The following is a 26,641-nucleotide window of genomic DNA, read 5'->3' as shown; positions in this document are numbered from 1 at the left end:
TGATTTTCAAATGGGGACTGAATTATGCAGGTCCCTGACTTGCATATAACAGGATTCCAGATTATGACCCTGAAATTCTGCAGGGTTCACCAAGTTTCCTGCCATAATCTCAGCGGGAGATCCGCAGAAACCACAGAGAAACAACGTAAGCAACTAGTTTTAGGCTTTTATGCCATTTCTCTGAGGGTTTCATCAGTTTTATGCTGGAAAATTCCTGCAAAATTTCCAGGCATGTATTCTTTTGCATGTCTGTCATTTTGCTGTTAAACGTTGTCAACTTGCCTCAAAATTCTGTTAATTAAGTATTTAAATTGTGGAGAATTTCATTTAAAAGAAACTGACCTAAATGGGCCAGCTGAAGTCGTTGCCTAAGATGTCAGTCATGAACTGTAAATACAGATCCTAAGAATACTCCTTAAACTGGTTACATATTCACAACAAACCTGGATTCAGTAATTGATCAAGATATGCCCAGTAGCTGACCAGTTAAATCTATTTCCTTTTAAACTTGGGATTGCTTTAGTGGAGCAGCTTCATAATATAAATAGTGTGCTGCTATTTCATATCTGACACTTCGGGGGTGATTTTAAACCCCAAGAATGGGTGAGTTGGGGGGGTGGGAGTTGATAATAGTTGTCCTTTGGGTCATGACCGCACCCCGGTTTTAATTCCGGATTTAACGTCAGCGCGTAAAAGTACAGCCTTCCCACTGGAAATGCAAAGTCCGAAAATTTTGCGGTTGCGACCCAAAAAAACAATTATTTTCAACTCCCACCCGTTCTTGGGGTTTAAAATCACCCCCTTGACCTAATTATTTGTTCCTCAAACTGCAAGTGCAGATATCTAATAATATCACAGTTTAACACAAATAAACACCAAATCCATAATGATGCACACCAATGCGAATTGGATCCATTTTGATATATTAAAATAAAGTTAGCCAAATTCTGACCACACCATATTCAGATACACAGACCTTAAATTTGTTTTCTTCTGCTAATGTTGCAAATTGGGGATGGCACCCCAATAGTGTGGTGGAGATTTGCATCAAATCCATGGCAATCTTGTAGGGTTATGCAGCTGATCTCTAGTTCTCTGTAGGGAAGCGAGTTATGGAGCTGATGCCTGGCACTGGGCAAAAGTATTCTTTATTTTGTAGTCAGCTGGGATTATGGCAAACACACAAATCCCCAGCACACTGGTGGTGGAATGTATCTGAATCAGTGGCAGAATTTGTCTGACTCACTAACAAGCTTGTGTATAAGTGTGTATGTCTGGGTAAGGTAATACAGTTTGCATCTCAGTCTGGCAGGATACTGGATGTAAGCGCCAGAGTCTCTGGCAGTGTAATGTAGTACAATATTTCAACTTGGGCATTTCAAATTTGAACTTCAGCTTTACGGAAGCTGAATTTTAGATCCTTCAAATCCAAAATCTGGAAGTGTCCAAATGCTCGGTCCTAGTAATTAAAACGTTAATGGAAAGTCATATAGCCTAATAAGGGCAGGTTAATATTTTTTTTTATTCATTCATGGGATGTGGACGTCACTGGCAAGGCCAGCATTTATTGCCCATCCCTAATTGCCCTTGAGAAGGTGGTGGTGAGCCGCCGCCTTAAACCGCTGCAGTCCGTGTGGTGAAGGTTCTCCCACAGTGCTGTTAGGTAGGGAGTTCCAGGATTTTGACCCAGCGACAACGAAGGAACGGCGATATATTACCAAGTCAAGATGGTGTGTGACTTGGAGGGGAACGTACAGGTGGTGGTGTTCCCATGCACCTGCTGCCCTTGTCCTTCTAGGTGGTAGAGATCATAAGTTTGGCGACTTGCTGCAGTGCATCTTATAGATGGTACAATATGCAGTGTAATTTACATGAAATTTCAGAGATGTGCGATATGGATATTATTCAGTATAGGTAGATTTTTCTGCACTTGGCTTTAAAAGTATTGTTTGTAATCCAGCGTTTGCAGTTTTTTATTTTTATTTGTCTGTAAACATGTGAGCTAACCTATCAAACATCTTCATCATTTCATTAATTTTTTTTCTTTGCCTTTTATTTTAATATTTCATATTTAAATCTTCCATTTGACTCAAAGGTACTAACAGCAAACTAAAAGCAAACCTTTATGCCTTTTGGTTAAAGCCTTTTAATAATTTGGAATATTTGAACCATAAAATAATAAGTATTCACTTCTGTGGATTGTCAGAAAAGCAAACCGACATCACTGTCGGAATGTTTTCCTATCATCATTTAAAGAAAAAGGATGTCTGCACAGTCAGTGAACAGAAGTGTTAACTACATGATATGCCAATAGGTATTAGGTAGGATTAGTGATTAAGTGATGGGATGAAGAATAAACTGGGTATTTGTCAAACCTGAAATAATTCCTTAAGCATCTTCCGCCACAAACCTGGCAAATGTAATTGCTGGTGTATTGATTGGGCTTTATGTTGGCCTGGTGGCATGGGTGGAGGAGAAAGGCACTGGGAGTCAGCAGAATCGATTAACCATTATAGGAGTTAGTGGTTTGTGATGTCTGTTTGTTGTTGGGACTTTTCTCAGTGAGAAATATTTCTTTTGACAGAATAAATGAGTAAATATAGTGCAGCATGAAAAATGGCACTTGTGATTTCACACGTTATTACAGTTAGGCCGTTTTATCCATTATATTGAACACTTCAATAGGAATACACTTGTAACACTAAATTACAACAGAATTACCCCATAGACTTTCAGATCAATCTTTCTCATCATTATAGAAAGTAAGTCTGAAATGTATTGGCTAATCTTTGGGATAGACTGTTTTAAAGAAAAATAAAATGAGCAAGAGACCAGTAGCACAGTTGGTTGGTGTACCATGCTACATCACAGAATGGTAGGATATCGCGCTCAGGAGTAGACTGAACTTCCGTCTGATTTTCGGGGGACAAGCTAACGGAGTGCCCTGGCTAGCCACCCGATAATGCCGACGATAGGCATGGTACATTTTGAGGGCTATTCCTCGTTATTATATAGCCTGCAGGCTGCTGGTAGAAAACAAGTGCCCTGGGGCAGCTCATCGGCTCCAGGCCACCGTAATTTAAGTGGCCCAGTCCAGGTCCTGAAAAAGGTAGGTTGGGTCGGTGCGGTGGAGGGTGCGACATCCCAGAGGAGCATTCATGCTCCTCCTGGTCCCATAAAAATAAAGTAGTACTTTAAAGTAGGGAAAAAAAGCACAATATAAATTACTCCCAGCAATTATTCACAAGCAAAGTTTTAGCAGTTACATTATCCTCTGAAGATTCTCTTCAAATCCATATTTACCTGTTGGCAGCCACCTAGCTACACTGAACACATCTCGTATATCAAAGTTCTTGCGATTGGTGAGCCGCAGGCACCATCAGAGGGAAATTGGATGTCTGAAATGGCAGCAACTTTTAAATTCGATTTGGGTAAGCCCTTCCAGCCATGAATCTCACTTCTTGAGGAAAATGTTTTCAGATGTTATGCGGCCAACATGAAAGGGAATCCAAAAGTCTTCTACAGGCATGTAAACAGTGAACGGATGGTAAGAGGAAGGGTGGAGCCGATTAGGGACCTTAAAGGAGATCTACTCATGGAGGCAGAGGGCATGGCCGAGGTACAGAATGAGTTCTTTGCATCTGTCTTTACTAAAGAAGAAGATGCTGCCTGAATCTCAGTAAAGGAAGATATAGTTGAGATACTGGATGGGCTAAAAATTGATAAAGAAGAGGTACTAGAAAGGCTAGCTGTACTTAAAGTCGATAAGTCACCCGGTCCGGATGGGATGCATCCTAGGTTGCTGAGAGAAGTAAGGGTGGAAATTGCGGAGGTACTGGCCATAATCTTCCAATCATCCTTAGATACGGGGGTGGTGCCAGAGGACTGGAGAATTGCAAATGTTACACCCTTGTTCAAAAAAGGGTGTAAGGATAAACCCAGCAACTATAGGCCAGTCAGTTTAACCTCGATGGTGGGAAAATTTTTACAAATGATAATCCAGAACAGAATTAACAGTCACTTGGACGAGTGTGGATTGATTAGAGAAAGCCAGCACGGATTTGTTAAAGGCAAATCATGTTTAACTAACCTGATAGAGTTTTTTGATGAGGTAACAGAGAGGGTAGATGAGGGCAATGCAGCTGATGTGGTGAATATGGACTTTCAAAAGGTGCTTGATAAAGTGCCGCATGGTAGGCTTATCATCAAGATTGTGGCCCATGGAATAAAGGGGGCAGTAGCAACATGGGTACGGAATTGGTTAAGTGACAGGAAACAGAGGGTAGTGTTTTGAAATTGTGCCATGTACACCCAAGTCCAAGTCATTAATATATATATCAAGAAAAGCAGTGGTCCCAGCACCGACCCCTGGGGAACACCACTGTACACCTTTCGGACTGGAGGGAGGTGTACAGTGGTGTTCTCCAGGGGTCGGTGCTGGGACCACTGGTTTTCTTGATATATATTAGTGACTTGGACCTGGGTGTACAGGGCACAATTTCAAAATTTGCAGATGACACAAAACTTGGAAGGGTAGTGAACAGTGAGGAGGATAAGTCAGAGTAAGTGACGGTTTCTCTTTTGGAGGGTTATCCTCCTCCTCATCTGCTGCAGCTGGGCCTGGGACTTAGGCTGCATCAGAAAGAGGAGAAAAGGACAAGGTTAGTTCTTAATGGCAAGAGTAAGCAGTGCTATACACCACCAGATTGTAATGCAGAGTGTGTAAGGGAGAGAGCTCAGCATGAAGAGTGAAGGCCGGGAAGATGGCCAAACACCCCGCTGCCCGTAGCCTCCAGCCTGGCCATCTGCCACACCTGTGTCTGTCCCCCCTTGTGACAGTGATGTCTATGCTACCCTCCTCCATTGGTGTGAGCATTTGTGTGGCTGCGGATCTCCTCCTGCTTTGCTCATCTTTCAGGACAAGTTTGTACACAAGGGGAGTGAGAAGAGTGGGAGTAAGCCACTGTCTGCTCTATTGAAGAGTTGTGAAGATGTATGAAGCAGCTTGGCATCATGTGCATGTTGAGAGAAACAGGGTGCAGGTGTGGGGAAGAGGGAGCAGCAGCTGTGAGGACACTATCAGGTGCTGAGTGCAAGTGCAAGAAGAAGAATGAGCAGTGAAGTGATTGGAAGCTCAATGAAATCATAAGAATTCTAAGCAGCTGTAGGACTGAGCTCTCAACTGTGCTTTGTAATAATTGCGCAAATGTATCAACTAATACTTATTTATAGAGTATGGAAATGGACCTTTAATCTTTGAATATTGATATCTTAAAATGTCATAAGTGACCTCGGGTGAACATTCAAGGGATAAAATTGTGCACTTTTATGAGTAGTTCTCAACCGTAGTGCCAACCAGCATCCTTAATGGATTCTTTTATATTAATATACATAGGCTACAGATTGAAAAACTCAAAGCTGAGAATGCTCAGAATAAACAGAGTCATGAAAATGCAGTCATGGAAGGACTAAAGCAGCAGCAATCTACCTACAAGATGGAGATGGAAGTCAACAACAGCAGAGAGCAGATTAAAATGTTACAAGAGCAGGTGTGTAAACAATGGGGTAAATGTTGATCCCCAAGAACAGGTGGGTTGAGGGCGGGTGGGCAGTAAAAATAGGTTGTTTTTGGAGATGGACCGCATCCCGGCTTCAATGTGTCCGCTTTTGGGTTTAACCCAGGCAGATTTGTATGCCTGTGGAGAGCAGACACCAGGAAGTCCCACCCCCACTTAAAGCCGACGGGCCAATACTTAAAAGGGTAATGTACCTCATTGAGATACTTGAGGTACTTAATATTTTGTACAATTACAACAAATTTAACCATACCTGTTCGGGTTTCCCATCGCCCCCATCTAGTAGCTGGTTCTCTCCGAAGCTTCCCTCAGGATAGCTAGTGCTCGTACACACGCAGTTTTATCTGATAAAGCGAATGATTAGAGGTCTTGGGGCCGAAACGATCTCAACCTATTCTCAAACTTTAAGTCAGATGAAAGCAGGCGGGAAGGGCCGGATCCATGAGGTGAGTGTCTTTATTGCACTGCTTGTGGGCCCGGAGGAGCAGGATTGCTTAATCCAGACCCAACAGGCTCACCTGGCCAGCAGGACCCCATGATCAGCTGAATCCCCCACCCGATGCTGGAACCCTCTCCACTGATCCACGATGCTTGCTGACCCCCCCATCCCGATCAACGATGCTTACTGACCCCGTCCCCCCGATCCACGATGCTTACTGACCCTGTCCCCCCGATCCACGATGCTTACTGACCCCGTCCCCCCGATCCACAATGCTTACTGACCCCGTCCCCCCAATCCACGATGCTTGCTGAGCTCCCCGATGCTTGCTGACCCCCCACTGATCCCTGATGCTTGCTGACCCCCCACTGATCCCTGATGCTTGCTGACCCCCCACTGATCCCCGATGCTTGCTGACCCCCCACGATCCACGATGCTTTGCTGACCCTCCTGATCCACGATGCTTGCTGACTCCCGACCGATCCACGATGCTTTGCTGACCCGCCCGATCCACGATGCTTGCTGACCCCCCACGATCCACGATGCTTTGCTGACCCCCTTGATCCACGATGCTTGCTGACCGCCCCCCCCCACGATCCACGATGCTTGCTGACCGCCCACCAATCCACGATGCTTGCTGACCCGCCACCGATCCACGATGCTTGCTGACCCCCCCCCACCGTTCCATGATGCTTGCTGACCCCCCCCCCCCCACACCGATCCACGATGCTTGCTGACCCCCCCCCCCCACGATCCACGATGCTTGCTGACCGCCCACCAATCCACGATGCTTGCTGACCCGCCACCAATCCACGATGCTTGCTGACCCGCCACCGATCCACGATGCTTGCTGACCCCCCGACACCGTTCCACGATGCTTGCTGACCCCCCCCCCCCACACCGATCCACGATGCTTGCTGACCCCCCCCCCCACGATCCACGATGCTTGCTGACCCCCCCCACCGATCCACGATGCTTGCTGACCCCCCCACCGATCCACGATGCTTGCTGACCCGCCACCCATCTACGATGCTTGCTGACCCCCCCCACCCCGATCCCCGATGCTGACCCCACCTCTCCCTTCCCGGCTCTTCATTAAAATTTAGCCTATTGTCTCTGAAGTTTGCAACCCCAACTAATCAATCTGTATTATGAACGAAGTTGTATATATGGAGATCTAAGCATAGTATGCATATTCAGATACTTTCTATCTCAGATAAGAATGGATGTGTGTGACATTTTAGCAAGATCAACAATTAAAAACATTACATGTTTGTGTTTTTATTTTTATGACAGAAGGTTAAGGTAGTAATGTCATCATGATTGCAATAGGTTCTCTTCAGCAAGAATAACTGATATACACACTACAGAGTCCTCAGAATATTGTGTGAAGTAGAACAAAGATAACTTTATTGCTGGATTTAAACTTGCACAGTGTGCCACAGTTTTCCCCAGATTCCCAAAAGAAGAGACCAGTTGCCACCAAGCACCTCAGTAACATTCACTCAATGGACCCATACCATAGAAAGCTAAAGCAGTCTTTTAACATCTGTTAATTTCTATATAAAGAAATATATCACAAATGTAAAATGTTAATTTCCTTGTTTGTTAAATATATTCAGAAATAGAGGGCTCGATCTTAACTCCCGGGCTGGAACGCGGCAAAGCTTCAGCCAACTTGATTCACTCCACTTGATATCAAGAAACGGCTGAGTGCACTGGATACAGCAAAGGCTATGGGCCCCGACAACATCCCGGCTGTAGTGCTGAAGACTTGTGCTCCAGAACTAGCCGTGCCTCTAGCCAAACTGTTCCAGCACAGCTACAAAACTGGCATCCACCCGACAATGTGGAAAATTGCCCAGGTATGTCCTGTCCACAAAAAGCAGGACAAATCCAATCCGGCCAATTATCGCCCCATCAGTCTGCTCTCAATCATCAGTAAAGTGATGGAAAGTGTTGTCGACAATGCTATCAAGCGGCACTTACTCACCAATAAACTGCTCACCAATGCTCAGTTTGGGTTCCACCAGGACCACTCGGCTCCAGACCTCATTACAGCCTTGGTCCAAACATGGACAAAAGAGCTGAATTCCAGAGGTGAGGTGAGAGTGACTGCCCTTGACATCAAGGCAGCATTTGACCGAGTGTGCCACCAAGGAGCCCTAGTAGAATTGAAGTCAATGGGAATCATGGGGAAAACTCTTCAGTGGCTGGAGTCACACCTAGCATAAAGGAAGATGGTAGTGGTTGTTGAAGGCCAATCATCTCAGCCACAGGACATTGCTGCAGGAGTTCCTCAGGGCAGCTCGCCACCACCTTCTCAAGGGCAATTAGGGATGGGCAATAAATGCCGGCCTTGCCAGCGATGCCCACATCCCATGAACGAATTTTTAAAAAGCGAGCCGCATACCCGTCCGGGAGCAGCTGCAGGCAGGCTCGGCTGATTTTAGGGGCCGAGCCTCATTGATGTGCCAACCAGAAGGGCCGGGAAGCAGCTGTCCAGCCATTAAAATCAGACTACAGGAAGCCACCACCGTGAACAGTCCCAGCACAAGGTAAGTGTTCCAGGAGAGCAGTACTGGTCGGAGGAGGAGGGAGCAAGCCCGGGCAGGGGAAGCCCATGGACTCATTGTGGGGCCCCGAGGTTCACTCCTGCTCCTCCTGGTTCACAAGGTAACTAAAAAAAATGTAAAACTTGATGTGCCTGTTCTATCCCTGGCTCCTGTTCCCTAGTACATGCTTTTCTACTCAGCCTCAGGTGAAAATAGCAGATCGGGCCCTGATGACATCATTAGAGACTGATCAGCATATTTTAAAGAAATTTCTTGCCGGCTTGGGGCAGGTGCCCTTGCCGCCTGTAATTTAAGATTGCAGTTGGCCCGATCAGGGCGGGAAAGGAGTGGGTAAGTCCCCCATTCCATTTTAACTTCCCCCTTCCACCTCCGGTTTCCTCCAGGTGGGGGGACTTAAAATTTACCTCAGGGTTTTATCATTTAATGCAAATGATGTTTACTTACAATTTTGCCTGTTTTTAGATTCAACAGAAGGAAGATGAAAGCAACCGACTTCGGGAAGAATTAAAAATAGAACAAACGAGACAACAGGAATTACAAAGGCAACTTCAGAAATTGAAAGACCGAGTAGGAGAGCTAGAAAGAGAAACTGAAAATCTGAATGCAAAATTTAAAGCCAATACACAGGTGGTAAGTAGAGAGCATTAAAATGTCATCTTCACGTTTTACAAGCACAGTACATAAGGTAAAGAGGCAGATATTTAGTGACAAATACAGATCACTTTGAACACCAAAATATTTCAAGTTAAGAACTCTAACAAATTTTCTTTACAAATTACCTCACACACACTTCATTAGCTCAGGACAGTACAGTGGGCTCCAGCAGAAGAAAAGACATATAATTGCCACTGTTTGTACTCCCCTGAAAATTATTATTATTGGATCTGTAATGGAAAAGAGCAGAGGTTCCCAAACATGGGGGGCACAACAAGGTTGTCAGGGATCACAAGGAGGATCCCAGATCTGAACAAATGTGATGCATTTAATAAACAGCTGCACCCATACCCAGGAAAGCTCGCAATCCAGCGGAGGGTGAACGCTGGTGCTGTTTATCTTCAGCGGGCGGCGCGCTGTCAATGGGAGTAACGTGCGGTCATTAGGGTTCATGTTCCAATGGCAGCAGTCACCGGGGACAGGAGGGGCCCAAGCCGGAGAGGGCAGATTCACACGGCCAGGACAGAAGCAGATAAACCTCTTCGTCCTCCTGCTGCAGGGGATAACAGCAACAACGAATCGGACAGTTGTCACAAACCGAGGCACCCGCAAGGAATAGGCCGGATTGCGTGAAGGGAGGGATGCCAGAAGCAGCAGCGTTTCCTGCTGGTGTCTGTCTACTAACTGCTGCTCTGGGGCCTCATCCAGCTCTCCGCTGCAACAGCTGGTGGTGGGCCCCACTCACAACTGGGCTGGTTTCAGTACGCATTGGTGGTGATTTTTATTTCAGGAGCAGGTTATTTTTACCAATAATGTCTATTTTATTGTGCCATAACTATCTTCCCACATATTGAGCCTTGCCTGGTGCTGTGGCTATTATATGGTACCAGTTTGACACTGTTACCATTATGACTATATGTTATGGTAGCCAAGAAAATAAAATCCACATGTTCAATGCAAAAGTACTGGGTGGAGCTTTCAACTGCAGCGGGGGCACAAAAAGGAGCAAAAGCAGATTGGCCACCAGTTATACATCCTCCTTGATTTTCTTTTCCATTGATGTCAATATGTTGAAGCTGGAACAAGAGCCGCTTGTAAATTTGGTTTAGGACCTCTGTCACCGGGAACTGCGCTTCATATGTCCTAAGAGTTGGTACATGGTCCATGGTAGACTGCAATGACAAGACATCTTTATCCATGGCTGCACAGATTAGTGGACTCCATTACATTTGCCCTCAAACTGTGCTGGATGCCTGACACATCCTGTAATGACTGCAAAACAGCTGGTGCTCAGAAACCGTTCTTTTTTTAAATTTATGCCTCTTTAGACCAAAATTCAAGGGCTCTACAGCTGAGGAATGATCTGAGCTGGCCCTCCAGCCAGCAGACTCCTGCTGCTCCACTGCCACAGTCATCTATTCCTCCTAGTGGATGCTCCTGTAACTCACTATCTAAATCTCCCGAGGTGGAAATACCTATGCTGGTGCTTGCATCAGCAGGAATGCTGTGAAGTGCTAGCTTTTGAGCCACTGGAACCTTGCACTGATTCCTGTAGCACACCTATAGAAAGCAAAAAGGAACATATGTTAAGATTCTGGTTACATGACACCCCTTCAAATATTGCTTACATACAAATTTACAATGTCGCATGCCATTGAACCCAAACGGAAGCTTGTGAGGCAATGCATGAGTGTCAAGAAAGAACATGAAGGAGATGGTATGTACCCTAAGCTGCGGCCTGTAACTTCATCTTTCCCCGCTCAATCAATGCCCTCTGGCCCAGTGATCTGCAAAATGATATCTTCAAATGCATTTAAGGACTTGCAGCGTGGCCCTTCCAAGTCCTATCTACTCTCTCTTGTAATTTGATGACTTGGCCTGCAAGCAAAGAGCAGAGTTGAGGGATTACAAGTGCTAGGAGCAGATATAATAGTCACCCTGCAGCTCATCATAGGGGTCATTATGTGCACATGCATCATGTAGCAAAATTCAGATAGAACGGTTTTTGGGGTGAAACTCTCTAAGGATGTGAGTGTGGGAACAGAGATAATTTACTGCTGTACAGTATACCCTGCTGCAGAATGGGCATGCATGGTAACTGTTCAAAGGACTGTGCGATAGTGTTATGTAGGAAGCATTTTGTGGCATGCATACAATGCCCACCTACTTGGTATAAAGTAATGCTGGGGACACTTATCTTAGTTGATATGGTGAGATCCTTGAACTTTTTCCTTGCTTGCAGCCATGTCTTTGGGGTGGGTGAGGCAGGACTGATATGCAGTGCCACTTCTTCCGATGTATTTTGCTTGCCAAACAAGCCCTGAGTCCTCTGCTGTGCTTCCTTCACAAACATCTCTATGGATGCATCAGTGAATAATGTTGCTCTGCTCCATTTTCCTGATTGCACAGAAATTTCTTCCTCTAGAGAAGGCCCACCCCATTAAACTGCTGCTGGAAGTCTTTAAGTACCTAATGCACTGCAAGCTTCTGATTCACACTGGGAGCTCACTATAAATATTTAACTAGTCCTGACCCTGAAAGATTTGATGGGGTTAGACGTCCTCCAGTCCACATGAACTTCACGGAGAATTCACATTTCTAAGCGTTTGTATTAAAGATTGTGATGAGGTAACACCTATTTGTCTAAAAATATTTATTTGCATCTATTATTTTTATATTGAAACCAGCATAGAATTACCATAGCTGTTTTTGTGCAATGTGCTCCCCTAATATTAAATGTATGTTTGAACAGGTTGCTAAAGGTTAAACAAATAGATGTAAAAGTCAGTAATGAAAACCTCTGATCTTCAAACACATGCTTCCCTTGAGACAAGCTTACATTTAACTGAAATAATGAATACCTTACTCTGTAGAATAGATCTGAATATATTTTAGTTGGCTTCTGAAATGAGATAAATTAACCCCTTCAGTGGGATAAACCCAATAAAATATTTTCAAAACGGCATTAATCGATATTTGGGTAAATTTATACTGAACTTATGCGAATAAGGAACACACTGCATTGTATTGCAATGCCCTGCCCATGTGAATATGTTCTCGTCATTCCTGTCAATCTGCAAATATTTCTTTTGCCAGTCTGTTTCGAAAAAAACTCACAGCAGCCATGACCCAATAATCTTCCATAATAATCCTACATTAACCATAGGCTGTGGTGCAGCATTTTACATCCATGAGTTTTGCAACTTGCATAGTTTTACGGCACAACAGAAACCGGAAGTTGAGAGATTCTTGAATGTTTGAGGACCTGGAATAAAACTCGAGCTGAATTTTGAAAATGTTATGCACTAAATGCTTAATTATTACACAAAAGCTAAGTAGAATTTTGATTGCCTCTTGCCAAAAGTCAACTCTGATGGATTACTTCCTTCCCCACCAAGGTAACTTCTTATTGACTGTTGCATTATCATGTATTTTCCATTGTTATTCAGCAAATATACTTTTGTGCACAAAATATTCCATTCCAAATTCACCTAACTCATCTTTATGTCAACACTGCCAGTAATATGACTATTCTTGCACATAAGTCAAACTAATTCAGCATTCCCAAATTAAACAGTGCACAAGACATGGAGCATCCTTTCAGGTGATTCAACAGCCAATTTCTTCCATTTGCTAATCTTACCAAACCTTGAATTGATGCTCAAAATGTGGTTTGCTACCATTTATACATTTCTAGTTTTTAGCTTGTTTAACACTGTTATGTAAAATTTAAAAAGTAGTTCAGGATATGTGCATGAAACTAGCTAATACTCAGTGGGAATTTGAATGTCACTCCAACACTTCAAGCCCATACAGTTTGTCCAGTTGGAGATTTATAGGCCCTGCAAATTAAAGTTATTAAGAAACTCAGACCCACAATAACTGTGGCTTTATACTTACCCATAGAATTAATCTCTTTTTTAAAGTACATTGACCATTAGGATCTCTGAAAGTAGATGTGCAGGTTTGATTTTTAATTGATCATAATTCTTTCAATAGAAAATATTTGTGAGAGGAGAGTTACTAAGAAACAAAATACCACAGCAAAAATGATGCATCAAAATTTTATTTTCTAGCTGAAGGAGAGAGAGGATCGTATTTTGAGACTAGAAGATAGTTTAGCACAGTTACAGAAAAAGCAACATGGTCTACTTAACGAGTACAAAAGCTGTGAATCAGATCTGCAGTTGGCCCAAACAAATCTTTCATCAGCTCACAAAAAGAACAAGTTTCACAATGAAGAGGTAAGAATGATATTATTATATTATTACATCTGTAATCTATTATAGAAACATACAAGAATGAATCCCTAATAGTTACAGTACACATGCTTGAGATATCGCTTTCAATACCAAAAAAATGCTGAATGATACACAGTGCAGGGTCAGACCAAGCTTCAAAATAACCAGTTATCAGTCTTCTTTTTAGTGTTACATTTTATTTTGCAAATTTTGCCCTCATCAAGATGAAGAATATTTTCCGTTTCAGGCATCCGGTATCAGTATTGAGCACTCTTGGGTAACATAAATGTTCACATGCAAAATAAAGATCCCCCTACTCTGCCCCAACAATATGCTTCAACCTCCGAAGTACGATATATCTCCAATTCCCAAACCAGTCTTTAACAAGTTAACTTCACAACAAAGATATAAGCCAGAAATGTTCACCTGAATATCATAATCTTGCTTTTGGCAAAGGTACTACATTCATAAAATACAGTGTTCCAAAGTTATGTGTAGGATCAAAGATCAATGACTTTTGGATCTTGTGTTTTCTTGCTTGATGGAGGTATCTAAATGAACTTAATTTCTGTTGCTGCTTTGGCTTTTTAAGTTTATTTTTTCCTGCTTTTCTCTTTTTTATGGTATTATTTCATGTAGGCCCTGATTTTCCTTTGGGTTTCTATCACACTGGGGCTGTTATTTGGGCAGATGGGCGCCAGCAGACATGGAAATTTGGGTGGGTGCTACTTAAGCAAGTCTTTATCCCATTTTTGCTGCACCAGTGTTTCTTGCAAGATGTGGAGGGTGATTCTTGTGGATACTCGCTTTGCTGTTGATGTCAGCAAAAGAGACAGAACTGGCAGAGTGATGCCATCTGGTGGAATTCCTGCCAGTTCCGCCTATGATGCCCCCAACGTATTGTACAGCTTCTTGATACAGGTGTACAGTACTTGTCAGGTGGCGGAAGTGGGCCCACCAAATTTGGAAAGGCTGGTTACCTTATAGCAGCCAGTTGCAAAGCTTTCGACTGCTGTAAGGAAGTGGCACTTCCTCGAAAAGGGACAATTCATTTAAGTTTTAAATTCAAGCTGTTGGTGGACCGGGAGCAAATATAGGTCAGTGAGCACAGGGGTGATGGGTGAGCAGGACTTGGTGCAGGTTAGGATATGGGCAGCAGAGTTTTAGATGAGCTCAAATTTATGGAGGGTGGAAGATGGGAGGCTAACCATGAGAGCATTGGAATAGTCGAGTCTGAAGCTAACAAAAGCATGGATGAGGGCTTCAGCAGCAGATGAGCTGAGGCAGGGGTGGAGAAGAGCGATATTACTTAGGTGGAAGTAAGTGGTCTTTGTGGTGGAGACAAAATGGTGTCGGAAGCTCAGCTCAGGGTCAAATAGGACGCCAAAGTTGCAAGCAGTCTGGTTCAGCCTGAGACAGTGGCCAGGGAGGGGACCAAGTTTGTGGCAGGAGCATCGATACCAATAAATCATCTGGGATATGTCCTTGTAATGTCTCTGAATATTGCATTTTTGTGCTTTCCACCCACTTTGGACCTGAAGCGTTCAAAGTAATATATTATTGTGCACTTACAGAGATTCCCAATGTATTTTTTTCAATATATGATTTATACCATGAAATGCAAATTTAAATAGAACCTTAAATTAAATCCCAACTGAAAAACTCTTTTTCACTTGACTCTCATCAGCCATTTGGGTTCTTCTTAACTAAAATTCAATTGTAACTGCAAAAGAGGAAATATTACTATTGTAACTGCATGGGGGATGTGTTTTTCTTCCACTGAGATTCCTGGGATGAGAGGGTTGTCCTATGAGGAGAGATTGAGTAGAATGGGCCTATACTTTCTGGAGTTTAGAAGAATGAGAGGCGATCTCATTGAAATATATAAGATTCTGAAGGGGCTTGACAGGATAGATGCTGAGAGGTTGTTTCTCCTGGCTGGAGAGCCTAGAACTAGAGGGCATAGTCGCAGAATAAGGGTTCGGCCATTTAAGACTGAGATGAGGAAGAATTTCTTTACTGAGAGAGTTCTGAATCTTTGGAATTCTCTACCCCAGAGGGCTGTGGATACTGATTCGGTGAGTATATTCACGGCTGAGATTAATAGATTTTTGGACTCTCGGGGAATCAAAGGACATGGGGATCGGGCAGGAAAGTGGAGTTGAGGTTGAAGATCAGCCATGATCTGATTGAATGGCGGAGCAGGCTCGAGGAGCTGCATGGCCTACTCCTGCTCCTATTTCTTATGTTCTTATGAGGACCTAACTTTTTAACTTGATCATCATTTTCCATATTTTTAGTTGTCACATGGACTTAGGGATCGCAGATTTGAACCCTTGCTAAATATCGAGTAAAATAATGATGTACTGCAGTAGTAGGTTTAAAATAATCTGCATCCCAACAAATGTGAGAACTTTTATGACTGTTGTGATGGTGTTGGCAGTAAACGGAAGGTAATTTTCAGGTGTGCTCCAAACAGCCAGATTTACTATCTGCCTTATCAAATCAACCTCAATTTTTCCATTTTTGTTCTGGTTCTGAAATTATACTGTTGGATACTAGCAAATAAACACTTTATGTATTTGTCTGAAATTCATCTCTCCACTATTTTATTGGAACTGTTAATGTGTTTAAAATAAAGTTAAGAATCTTACACCAGGTTATAGTCCAACAATTTTATTTGATTTTCAAATAAAATTGTTGGACTATAACCTGGTGTTGTAAGATTCTTTACATTTGTCAACCCCAGTCCATCACCGACATCTCCACATCATAAAATAAAGTTCTCCACGAAAATGGTGGAGCGAGGAACTTCAGACAAACTTAACATGATTGTGCTTTGGTATTCCCTGGTGTTATTTCAGGACCAAGTCTTTCATTGAAACATATTGTAATACTATGACAAATTCACAGTCTTTAGAAAAATTATGACTGGTATTAATTAAGGTAATATAGCAATTTATACAACAGCTTTGGATTTTACTTTCGAAGTAATGGCTGTATATTGTACAACAACCTAGAATGTTCAACTACAATCTAGAATATTTCTACATGGATGCATGATTGCTGCCATCATGACACCATTCAAAGGACCATTTGATGCTACAGCATTACAGTATAATATGTAACATATGATGTGCCTCAATTCACATTTAAATAAATATCAAACTGAGATAGTGCAAAGCATGAATATAAAACGTAAGTCAAGGAATATATTTTAAGGATTGTTTTTTTAAATTCTTTTATGGGATGTGGGCTTCGCTGGCAAGGCCAGCATTTATTGCCCATCCCTAATTGCCCTTGAGAAGCTGGTGGTGAGCCGCCTTCTTGAACCGCTGCAGTCCTTGTGGTGAAGGTTCTCCCACAGTGCTGTTAGGAAGGGAGTTCCAGGATATTGACCCAGCGACGATGAAGGAACAGCGATATATTTCCAAGTCGGGATGGTGTGTGACTTGGAGAGGAACGTGTAGGTGGTGTTGTTCCCATGTGCCTGCTGCTCTTGTCCTTCTAAGTGGTAGAGGTCGCGGGTTTGGGAGGTGCTGTCGAGGAAGCCTTGGCGAGTTGCTGCAGTGCATCCTGTGGATGGTATACACTGCAGCCACTGTGCGCCGGTGGTGAAGGGAGTGAATGTTTAGGGTGGTGGATGGGGTGCCAATCAAGCAGGCTGCTTTGTCCTGGATGGTGTTGAGCTTCTTGAGTGTTGTTGGAGCTGCACTCATCCAGGCAAGTGGAGAGTATTCCTTCACATTCCTGACTTGTGCCTTGTAGATGGTGGAAAAGCTTTGGGGAGTCAGGAGGTGAGTCACTCGCCGCAGAATACCCAGCCTCTGACCTGCTCTTGTAGCCACAGTATTTATATGGCTGGTCCAGTTAAGTTTCTGGTCAATGGTGACCCCCAGGATGTTGATGGTGGGGGATTCGGCGATGGTAATGCCGTTGAATGCCAAGGGGAGGTGGTTAGACTCTCTCTTGTTGGAGATGGTCATTGCCTGGCACTTGTCAGGCACGAATGTTACTTGCCACTTATGAGCCCAAGCCTGGATGTTGTCCAGGTCTTGCTGCATGCAGGCTGGGACTGCTTCTTTATTTGAGGGGTTGCGAATGAAACTGAACACTGTGCAATTATCAGCGAACATCCCCATTTCTGATCTTATGATGGAGGGAAGGTCATTGATGAAGCAGCTGAAGATGGTTGGGTCTAGGACACTGCCCTGAGGAACTCCTGCAGCAATGTCCTGGGGCTGAGATGATTGGCCTCCAACAACCAATACCATCTTCCTTTGTGCTAGGTGTGACTCCAGCCACTGGAGAGTTTTCACCCTGATTCCCATTGACTTCAATTTTACTAGGGCTCCTTGGTGCCACACTCAGTCAAATGCTGCCTTGATGTCAAGGGCAGTCACTCTTACCTCACCTCTGGAATTCAGCTCTTTTGTCCATGTTTGGACCAAGGCTGTAATGAGGTCCGGAGCCGAGTGGTCCTGGCGGAACTCAAACTGAGCATTGGTGAGCAGGTTATCGGTGAGTAAGTGCCGCTTGATAGCACTGTTGACGACACCTTCCATCACTTTGCTGATGATTGAGAGTAGACTGATGGGGCGATAATTGGCCGGATTGGATTTGTCCTGCTTTTTGTGGATAGGACATACCTGGGCAATTTTCCACATTGTCAGGTAGATGCCAGTTTTGTAGCTGTACTGGAACAGCTTGGTTAGAGGCGTGGCTAGTTCTGGAGCACAAGTCTTCAGCACTACAGCCGGGATGTTGTCGGGGCCCATTGCCTTTGTTATATCGTTTGCTGTACCAAGTATTGTTACTCAACTTGTATTGGTATTGTAGAGATTGCCAGATATAAATCTGTCCCAGGAGTACTGTAAAACAGATCTGCAATTCTCACCATTCCTTTTTCTTACCCCCACACTCTCCAGCTGTTCTATTTCACCCCTTTTTATCGGATAGAATGGCAATAAGAAGCATGAATAATAAGGTTACTGGTTAAAATTAAATCACTACCAACGTTTTCAATATGAGGAACTGACATAAAGGGCTCTATTTTCGCACCCGCAATCGGGTGCGTTCGTGGCGGGGGGGGGGGGCTGCGAAAATCCGGGATTCCCGGGGCGAGTCCGGAGCCCGGCTCCAACCCGCCCCATTTCCGGGTTCACCAGTGACGCACTCACATGCGCGCACAGCCCCCGCATGTGCGACTCCCGCCGGCAATTAAAGCCGGCGGGGTACCACTTAAAGTACTTGAACAGGTACTTCAGGTTGTTTACAGACCTGATTGACCTGATATTTTAGGAGGGATTGGATTTTGCAAATAACTGAGACTGTTTCCCGTACTGGGGGAAACACTCCTAGTTGAAATGGACGTGTTGCAGCCACCAGCCTGTGGCAGCTGCAACGGTCCATTTGACAGGTGTGGGGGGGAGACTCATTGCAGGAGGCCACTCTGTCATTTTGGACAAAGTTTGGCCTCCACCACCCTCCTCCTAACAATCAAATGCATAAACTTGCACACTTACCCCGGTGTCCAGACACATTTACCTACCTTGCGTACCCCCTCAAATGTACATCTTCCGGATGGGGGCCGCCGTAGCTGCAGTCATGACCTTCTCGGAGGGCGAACATCATCACCAGCCTCGCCAGCCACGCTGTCCACCTCTAACACATGGAGCTCCACAACACAGTGCTGTGACACATCCACCTGCACAGCAGGAGGGAGGGCAACCACAGAGAGAGATGCTTCGCAGAGGGCACTAGCCTCCCACAGGGTCTACAGACTGAGGCTCAGCTTCCGTGGACATGTAGTCGTGGACATCTGCAGCTTCCTTCATGCCGAGCTGCTCCCGGCTGGCCCGAGCACCATCTTCTTACCTGTCGCTGTCAAAGTCACCACTGCCCTCAACAACTTCTCCTCCGCATCCTTCCAGGGTGCCACCGGGGACATCACCGACGTCTCTCAGTCGTCTGCACAAAAGAGCCCTGCAAATACACCTACACCCACTCTGCAGTGACACAATGGGTGGTATCAGTTGTGGGTCTTCATAGTGATCCTCAGAAAAGGGCATTATTGCACAAACCAGACAAGATTCGCAAAGACGTGGCATTAGTGGTGACAATATAATATGTAATGTGAGTTGATCAGAAATTAAATATAGGTAAACACCATGACAAACCCTCAAACACCCTTCGTGCTCACGACAAGTTTGCCTTACACTTCCTACTGCACATATGTGATGCATGCCCTGTGGCTGCAGCACAGGTAGTGGCAGCTTGAGTGAAGCTGACCGTGAAAGAGATGCATTAGAGGGCGAGTATGAGATAGAGCCATGAGATTGTATGAGGATTGGGTTGAGTGGTAGTGGTGGGATGAGTACTGGCAAGGTGAGTAAGTGCAGGTAAGATGAGGATGAGTTTTGATTGGGTGTGAGGGGTGATGTGATAGAATAGTGTTGGCAGTGGAGAAGGAGATGTGGGGTGGGGGCGGTGATGTGGCAGACGGGAGTGTCGGGGAATGAGTAAGTGCACTCACTTCGACTGACCTACTTAGGTGATTGAAGCGCCTCCTGCACTGTATGCAGGTGCGCGATATGTTGGTGGTGCTGGTGACCTCCTCTGCCACCTCGAGCCAGGCCTTCTTGGTGGCAGAGTCAGGCCGCTTCCTCCCGCCCGCCGGGGGGAAGATCTCTGTCCTCCCCCTCCTCCTCACCCCATCCAATGATACCTGGAGTGGGGCATCATTAAACCTGGGAGCAGCCTTCCCCCTGGGCTGGTCCATGCTGTAATTTTTCCTATTTTCTGCAGCATCAGTCAGTGGAGGACTGCCCCTTTAAATAGGGCTCCTTCAGCTGACAGACCTTGCTGCGCATGCGCAGTCCGCCCACCGCGCAGCTTACCAGCGGGAAACCCGGAAGCACAGGAAAGTGGCTCCATTTATCCTGTAATTGCGTGCGGAGCACCCCGATTTCACTGGGCGTGTTACCCATGCGCCCAGTCGACTGCCTGCTGAGAACCCGCCGCCCTGCTAATATCGAGCCCAAAATTTCACTTTAAATTTTAGTACAATTTCAGATGGCCCAAAGTCAAATTCTGATCCAAACTGCTGTTTCTCAATTGGTGCAGCTCTTCACAGCTAAAGTTCAGTCATCAGAAACCCCAAAGTATTGGGTTTCACCAGTCCATTGCCAAAGTCCCAAAAGATTAAACTTATTGCAGGGCCAGTATCGGTATCAAATGCCAACTGTATTATGGTATGCTAAATGTTAACATACGGGAAACAACGAGATAAGTTAATTTTTTAACCAGTGTGGAAGTCATGGACACTACCAGTGTCACTGGCGAACATGTGTGCAGGAAGTGTAATCCAGCTGCAGCTACTGGCTAACCGCATTTCGGAGCTGGAGCTGCGGGTGGATTCACTGTGGAACATCCGTGATGCTGAGATTATCGTGGATAGCACGTTCAGTGAGGTGGTCACACCACAGGTAAAGATTACGCAGGCAGGAAGGAAATGGGTGACCGCCAGCCAGAGTAAAACGACTAGGCAAATAGAGCAGGAGTCCCCTGGGGCCATCTCCCTCTCAAACAGATATTCCACTTTGGATATTGTTGGGGTAGATAGCTTATCAGGGGAATGCAGCAAGAGCCAAGACCATGGCACCACGAGTGACTCAGCTGAACAGGAGGAGAGGAAAAAGAATGGGAGAGCAATAGCTGCAGCTGGATTACACTTCCTGCACACATGGTCGCCAGTGACACTGGTAGTGTCCATGACTTCCACACTGGTTAAAAAAATTAACTTATCTCATTGTTTCCTGTATGTTATCATTTAGCACACCATAATACAGTTGGCATTTGATACCGATACTGGCCCTGCAATAAGTTTAATCTTTTGGGACTTTGGCAATAGACTGGTGAAACCCAGTACTTTGGGGTTTCTGATGACTGAACTTCAGCTTTGAAGAGCTGCACCAATTGAGAAACAGAAGTTTGAATCAGAATTTGACTTTGGACCATCAGAAATTGTACTAAAGTTTAAAGTGAAATTTTATGTCAGTTCCTCATATTGAAAACTTTGGGGATTCCATCGTAAGGGGAACAGATAGGCGTTTCTGCGGCCGCAGATGTGACTCCAGGATGGTATGTTGCCTCCCTGGTGCTAGGGTCAAGGATGTCACGGAGCAGCTGCAGGACATTCTGAAGGGGGAGGGTGAACAGCCAGAGGTCGTGGTCCATATCGGTACCAACGACATCGGTAAAAAAAAGGGATGAGGTCCTGCAAGCAGAATATAGGGAGTTAGTAAATAAATTAAAAAGCAGGACCTCTAAGATAGTAATCTCAGGATTACTCCCAGTGCCACGTGCAAGCGAGAGCAGAAATAGGAGAATAGACCAGATGAATGCGTGGCTTGAGAGATGGTGTCGGAGGGAGGGGTTTAAATTCCTGAGGCATTGGGACCGATTCTGGGAAAGGCGGGACCTGTACAAGCTGGACGGGTTGCACCCAAGCAGAACCGGGACCAATATCCTCGTGGGGGCATTTGCTAGTTCTGTTGGGCAGGATTTAAACTGATATGGCAGGGGAATGGGAACCAAAGGGCAGGTACAGATAGGACAAATTCAGACCAGGAAACGGGAAGCAGAAAAGCAGTTTGTCACATAGTTAGCGACTCAGAAAGGCAAAAGAAGCTAAGGTTAAATAGTGTTCAGCTCAGAAATTTGACAGGGTTAAAGGGTATATACTTCAATGCAAGGAGTATTACAAACAAAGCAGATGAGCTAAGGGCACAGATAGACACATGGCAGCATGATATCATTGCTGTAATGGAAACCTGGCTTAAAGAGGGGGATAATTGGCTGCTCAATATCCCCGGATATAGAATTTTCAGGCAGGATAGAGTAGGTGATAAAATGGAGGGGGTGGGGGGGGGTAGCATTATTGGTTAAAGAATCAATTACAGTTGTGAGAAGGGCTGATGTGCTAAATGGATCATCAATCGACGCCATATGGGTTGAGCTAAGAAATAAAAAAGGGGCAGTCGCAGTACTAGGAGTGTACTATAGACCCCCGAATAGCGAAAGGGAGATAGAAGAACAATTATGTAGGCAAATTTCTGAGTGCAAAAATAAGAGGGCAATAATAGCAGGGGACTTCAACTACCCTAACATCAACTGGGATTCAAACAGTGTGAGGGACACAGGGTGCGCAAAATTCTTGATCGGTATCCAGGAGAACTTTTTCAGCCAGTACGTGACAAGCCCAACAAGTGGGGATGCAATTCTAGATTTAGTCCTGGGAAATGAAGATGGACAAGTGAGTGAAGTGACAGTGGGTGACCATATTGGGGACAGTGACCACAATTCAGTTAGTTTTAGCATTATTATGGAAAAGGACAGAGTTAAATCAGGAGTAAACGCTATAAATTGGGGGAAGGCAAATTTTACAGAACTAAGAGGTGATTTGGCAGAAGTGGACTGGACACAACTACTTGAGGAGAAATCAGTGGCAAGCCAGTGGGAGGCACTAAAAAGTGAAATTCTACAGGTACAATGCAGACACGTTCCCTCAAAAAAAAAGGGTGGCACTGCCAAATTTAGAGCCCCCTGGTTGTCTAGAAGTATACGGGGCAAGATAAAGCAGAAAAAGAAAGCCTTTGACTGTCATTAAAAACTAAATACTGCAGAAAGCCTTGAGGAGTATAGAAAGTATAGGGATGACGTAAAAAAGGAAATAAGGAAAGCAAAGAGAGGGCATGAAAAGATATTAGCTAGTAAGATTAAAGAAAACTCAAAGATGTTTCATCAGTACATTAAGAACAAGAGGATAGCTAAGGAAAAGGTGGGACCTATCAGGGATGATAAGGGTAACTTGTGTGTAGAAGCAGAGGATGTGGGTAGGGTTTTAAATGAATATTTTGTCTCTGTATTCACAAAGGAAAGGGATGATCTGGACATAGTAGTTAAAGAGGAGAGGTGTGAAATATTGGATAAAGTAAACATAACGAGAGAGGAAGTACTAGAGGGACTGGAATCTTTGAAAATTGATAAGTCACCAGGGCCAGATGGATTGTTTCCTAGGCTATTGATGGAAGCCAGGGAGGAAATAGCGGATGCCCTGAGGATCATTTTCCAATCCTCACTAGATACAGGGGAGGTACCGGAGGACTGGAAGACTGCAAACGTAGTACCATTGTTTAAAAAGGGTACGAGGGAAAGGCCGAACAATTATAAGCCGGTCAGTCTTACCTCGGTGGTGGGCAAACTATTAGAATCAATACTGAGAGATAGGATAAACTGTCACTTGGAAAGGCATGGTTTAATCAGGGATAGTCAGCATGGATTTGTTCAGGGAAGGTCATGCCTTACAAATCTGATTAAATTCTTTGAGGAAGTGACAAGGAGGATTGATGAGGGTAGTGCAGTGGATGTTGTCTACATGGATTTTAGTAAGGCATTTGACAAGGTCCCACACGGCAAACTAGTCAGAAAGGTAAAAGCCCATGGGATACAGGGAAATGTGGCGAATTGGATCCAAAATTGGCTCAGTAACAGGAAACAAAGGGTAATAGTCGATGGATGTCTTTGCGAATGGAAATCCATTTCCAGTGGTGTGCCACAGGGCTCAGTGTTGGGTCCCTTGCTGTTTGTGGTATATATTAATGATTTGGACTTGAATGTAGGGGGCGTGATTGGCAAATTTGCAGACGACTCAAAAATTGGCCGTGTAGTTGATAGTGAAGGGGTTAGCTGTAGACTCCAAGAAGATATCAATGGGTTGGTGGAGTGGGCGGAAAAGTGGCAAATGGAGTTCAACCCGGAGAAGTGTGAGGTAATGCACTTAGGAAGGGCAAACAATAAAAGGGAATACGCAGTAAACGGGAATATATTGAGAGGGGTAGAGGAAGTGAGAGACCTTGGAGTGCATGTGCACAGGTCCCTGAAGGTGACAGTACAGGTAGATAAGGTTGTGAAGAAGGCATACGGAATGCTCTCCGTTATTAGCCGAGGTATAGAATACAAAAGCAGGGATGTAATGATGGAACTGTGTAAAACGTTGGTAAGGCCACAGCTGGAGTATTGTGCGCAGTTCTGGTCACCACATTACAGGAACGACATAATTGCTCTGGAGAGAGTGCAGAGAAGATTTACAAGAATGTTGCCAGGGCTTGAAAATTGGAGCAACGAGGAGAGATTGGATAGGCTGGGGTTGTTTTCCTTGGAGCAGAGGAGGCTGAAGGGAGACTTGATTGAGGTGTACAAAATTATGAGGGGCCTAGATAGAGTAGACAGGAAATACCTGTTTCCCCTTGCGGAGCGTTCAAGAACTAGAGGACATAGATTCAAGCTGATTGGTGGAAGGATTAGAGGGGCCATGAGGAAATCTTTTTTACCCAAGGGTGGTAGGTGTCTGGAATTCGCTGCCCAAATTGGTGGTACAGGCAGGGACCCTCAACTCTTTTTAAGAAGTACCTGGACCTGCACCTAAAATGCTGTAAGCTGCAGGGCTACGGACCGGGTGCTAGACGGTTGGATTAGAAGGGGCACCTGGTTGTTCTTCGAGCCGGGGCAGACACGATGGGCCGAAAGGCCCCCTTCTGTGCTGTATCTTTTCTATGGTTCTATGGTGTGTTTCTGTAATGTTGTTCTTTTCTTAAAGATGTGCTGGCTTCCTAAAGATTGTTTGCTAAACTGTTTTTTAAATGCAGAACACATCATCTTGACAAAATTTGAGCTTTTCTCGCTCTTCTTCCCCACCAAACAAAAGAGTTGACAAACATTTTTCTTGATTATAGTGCCCCTTTCGTGGACTAGTAAAGGTAATGAGAATTATCAGAAAATTAAACTTGTATCGTTAAAACTCTTGGAATCATAATTGGAAACCGTGACAGGTGTGGTTACTACTTCTGCTTAAGCCACAATCGTCACACACTGTATTTAAATTAGCAACATTACCCATTCACTTGTGCCCTGAACACATTTTGTACTAAACACTGAAATATTGAATTTGTAAAAATACTTAAACAATAAAATTAATTATCTTTTCTTACCCAATTGAATAAATCAAGACTTGATATCAATCCTTCAGACTTTTATTATTGCAAAAGAGTCTCATGTTGTTTGTCTAAGTAAAAGAAATGTTATTTGCTTGCAGTCAGTTACAAAATAAACCTGGTTTATTTTCTAAAGCTGTAATAATGTCATGTCACAGGTGACTCGACATGAACATAAACTTGCCAAGCTTCAGTCACAACTGGATACAGTCCAGGAACAGGCACGAAAGGCTAACCGAGAGCTGGCATCAGCAGACCAACTCATCCGTGAGCTCAGACTAGAGCTAACAGCTTGTCAGGGTACCCAGAAAGAAACCATGGAACAGGTTTGTTACTGATTATTACAAATTCAACCCTTTCTTTGCTTTGATACTTTCTTCGATTCAGTGGCTCCTGTAAGCTATCTGAGTGTCTTACCTTTGTGGGAGTTGGATCACATTGCTCAGGGTACACACTGCACCAGTATAACATAACATAACCCAGGGTTGTAACAATAGTACCCCTTGTGACCTGAACCAGTTATTCATAACTTTTGTGTGTGTGTTCTGCTCAAACTCTCCAAAGGTGGACCAAACACTTGGTAAAACGAGGACTGAGAAGAATTGATAAGCTGCTTTATTTCACAGTAAGGTCAACATACTGAACAGCAGTCATAATTGGACTCACTCAATTCAAATAGGAGAACTTATCTTTGTGTAATGAAACAAAGTAAAGAATATGCCACGCTTCCCAATACAAATGTGTTGTCTTAATTGACTCAACCAAGATGATTGCTAACTATTCTTCCGGCCTTTCTGACCTCCTGGTCCTGACGAAAGCCCTTGTAGCTTTCTCTTTAAAAATCTGACTGCCTGCGCAGCATCCTGTTTCCAAAAAGCTCCTTATCAGCCTGTATCCCTATCTGTCTTATCTCGCTCTGTTAAGTCCTTGATCCCCTTTGACACTTTCCAATACAATGGGTGTGAAGTGTTTATCAATTACCAATGAATTACTTATTACTTACAGTCTATGAGAAAACAACATCAAAGCTAGTTCATCAACATCATATTTACCTATAATCTCAGATGCCTTTTTTAAAAAACTTGTATGAATTCACTATGCT

The 26,641-nt window shown here is 44.3% G+C and overlaps 1 protein-coding gene across 1 annotated transcript in view; it reads left to right on the top strand.

The window, feature by feature from the left end:
• Window positions 1–26,641, top strand: part of LOC137333349 (early endosome antigen 1) — a 586,801-nt gene that overhangs the window by 507,254 nt on the left and 52,906 nt on the right. The window contains exons 31-34 of the mRNA XM_067997503.1: window positions 5,396–5,549; window positions 9,054–9,221; window positions 13,322–13,489; window positions 25,698–25,865. Of these exons, the coding sequence (XP_067853604.1) occupies window positions 5,396–5,549; window positions 9,054–9,221; window positions 13,322–13,489; window positions 25,698–25,865 (658 nt within the window). The remainder of the gene's footprint in view (window positions 1–5,395; window positions 5,550–9,053; window positions 9,222–13,321; window positions 13,490–25,697; window positions 25,866–26,641) is intronic.

This window comes from Heptranchias perlo, chromosome 16 (genome assembly GCF_035084215.1).
Source record: "Heptranchias perlo isolate sHepPer1 chromosome 16, sHepPer1.hap1, whole genome shotgun sequence".
Lineage (NCBI taxonomy): Eukaryota > Metazoa > Chordata > Chondrichthyes > Hexanchiformes > Hexanchidae > Heptranchias > Heptranchias perlo.
Note: the sequence above shows the minus strand (reverse complement) of the source record. Positions and strands in the feature narration are given on the sequence as shown.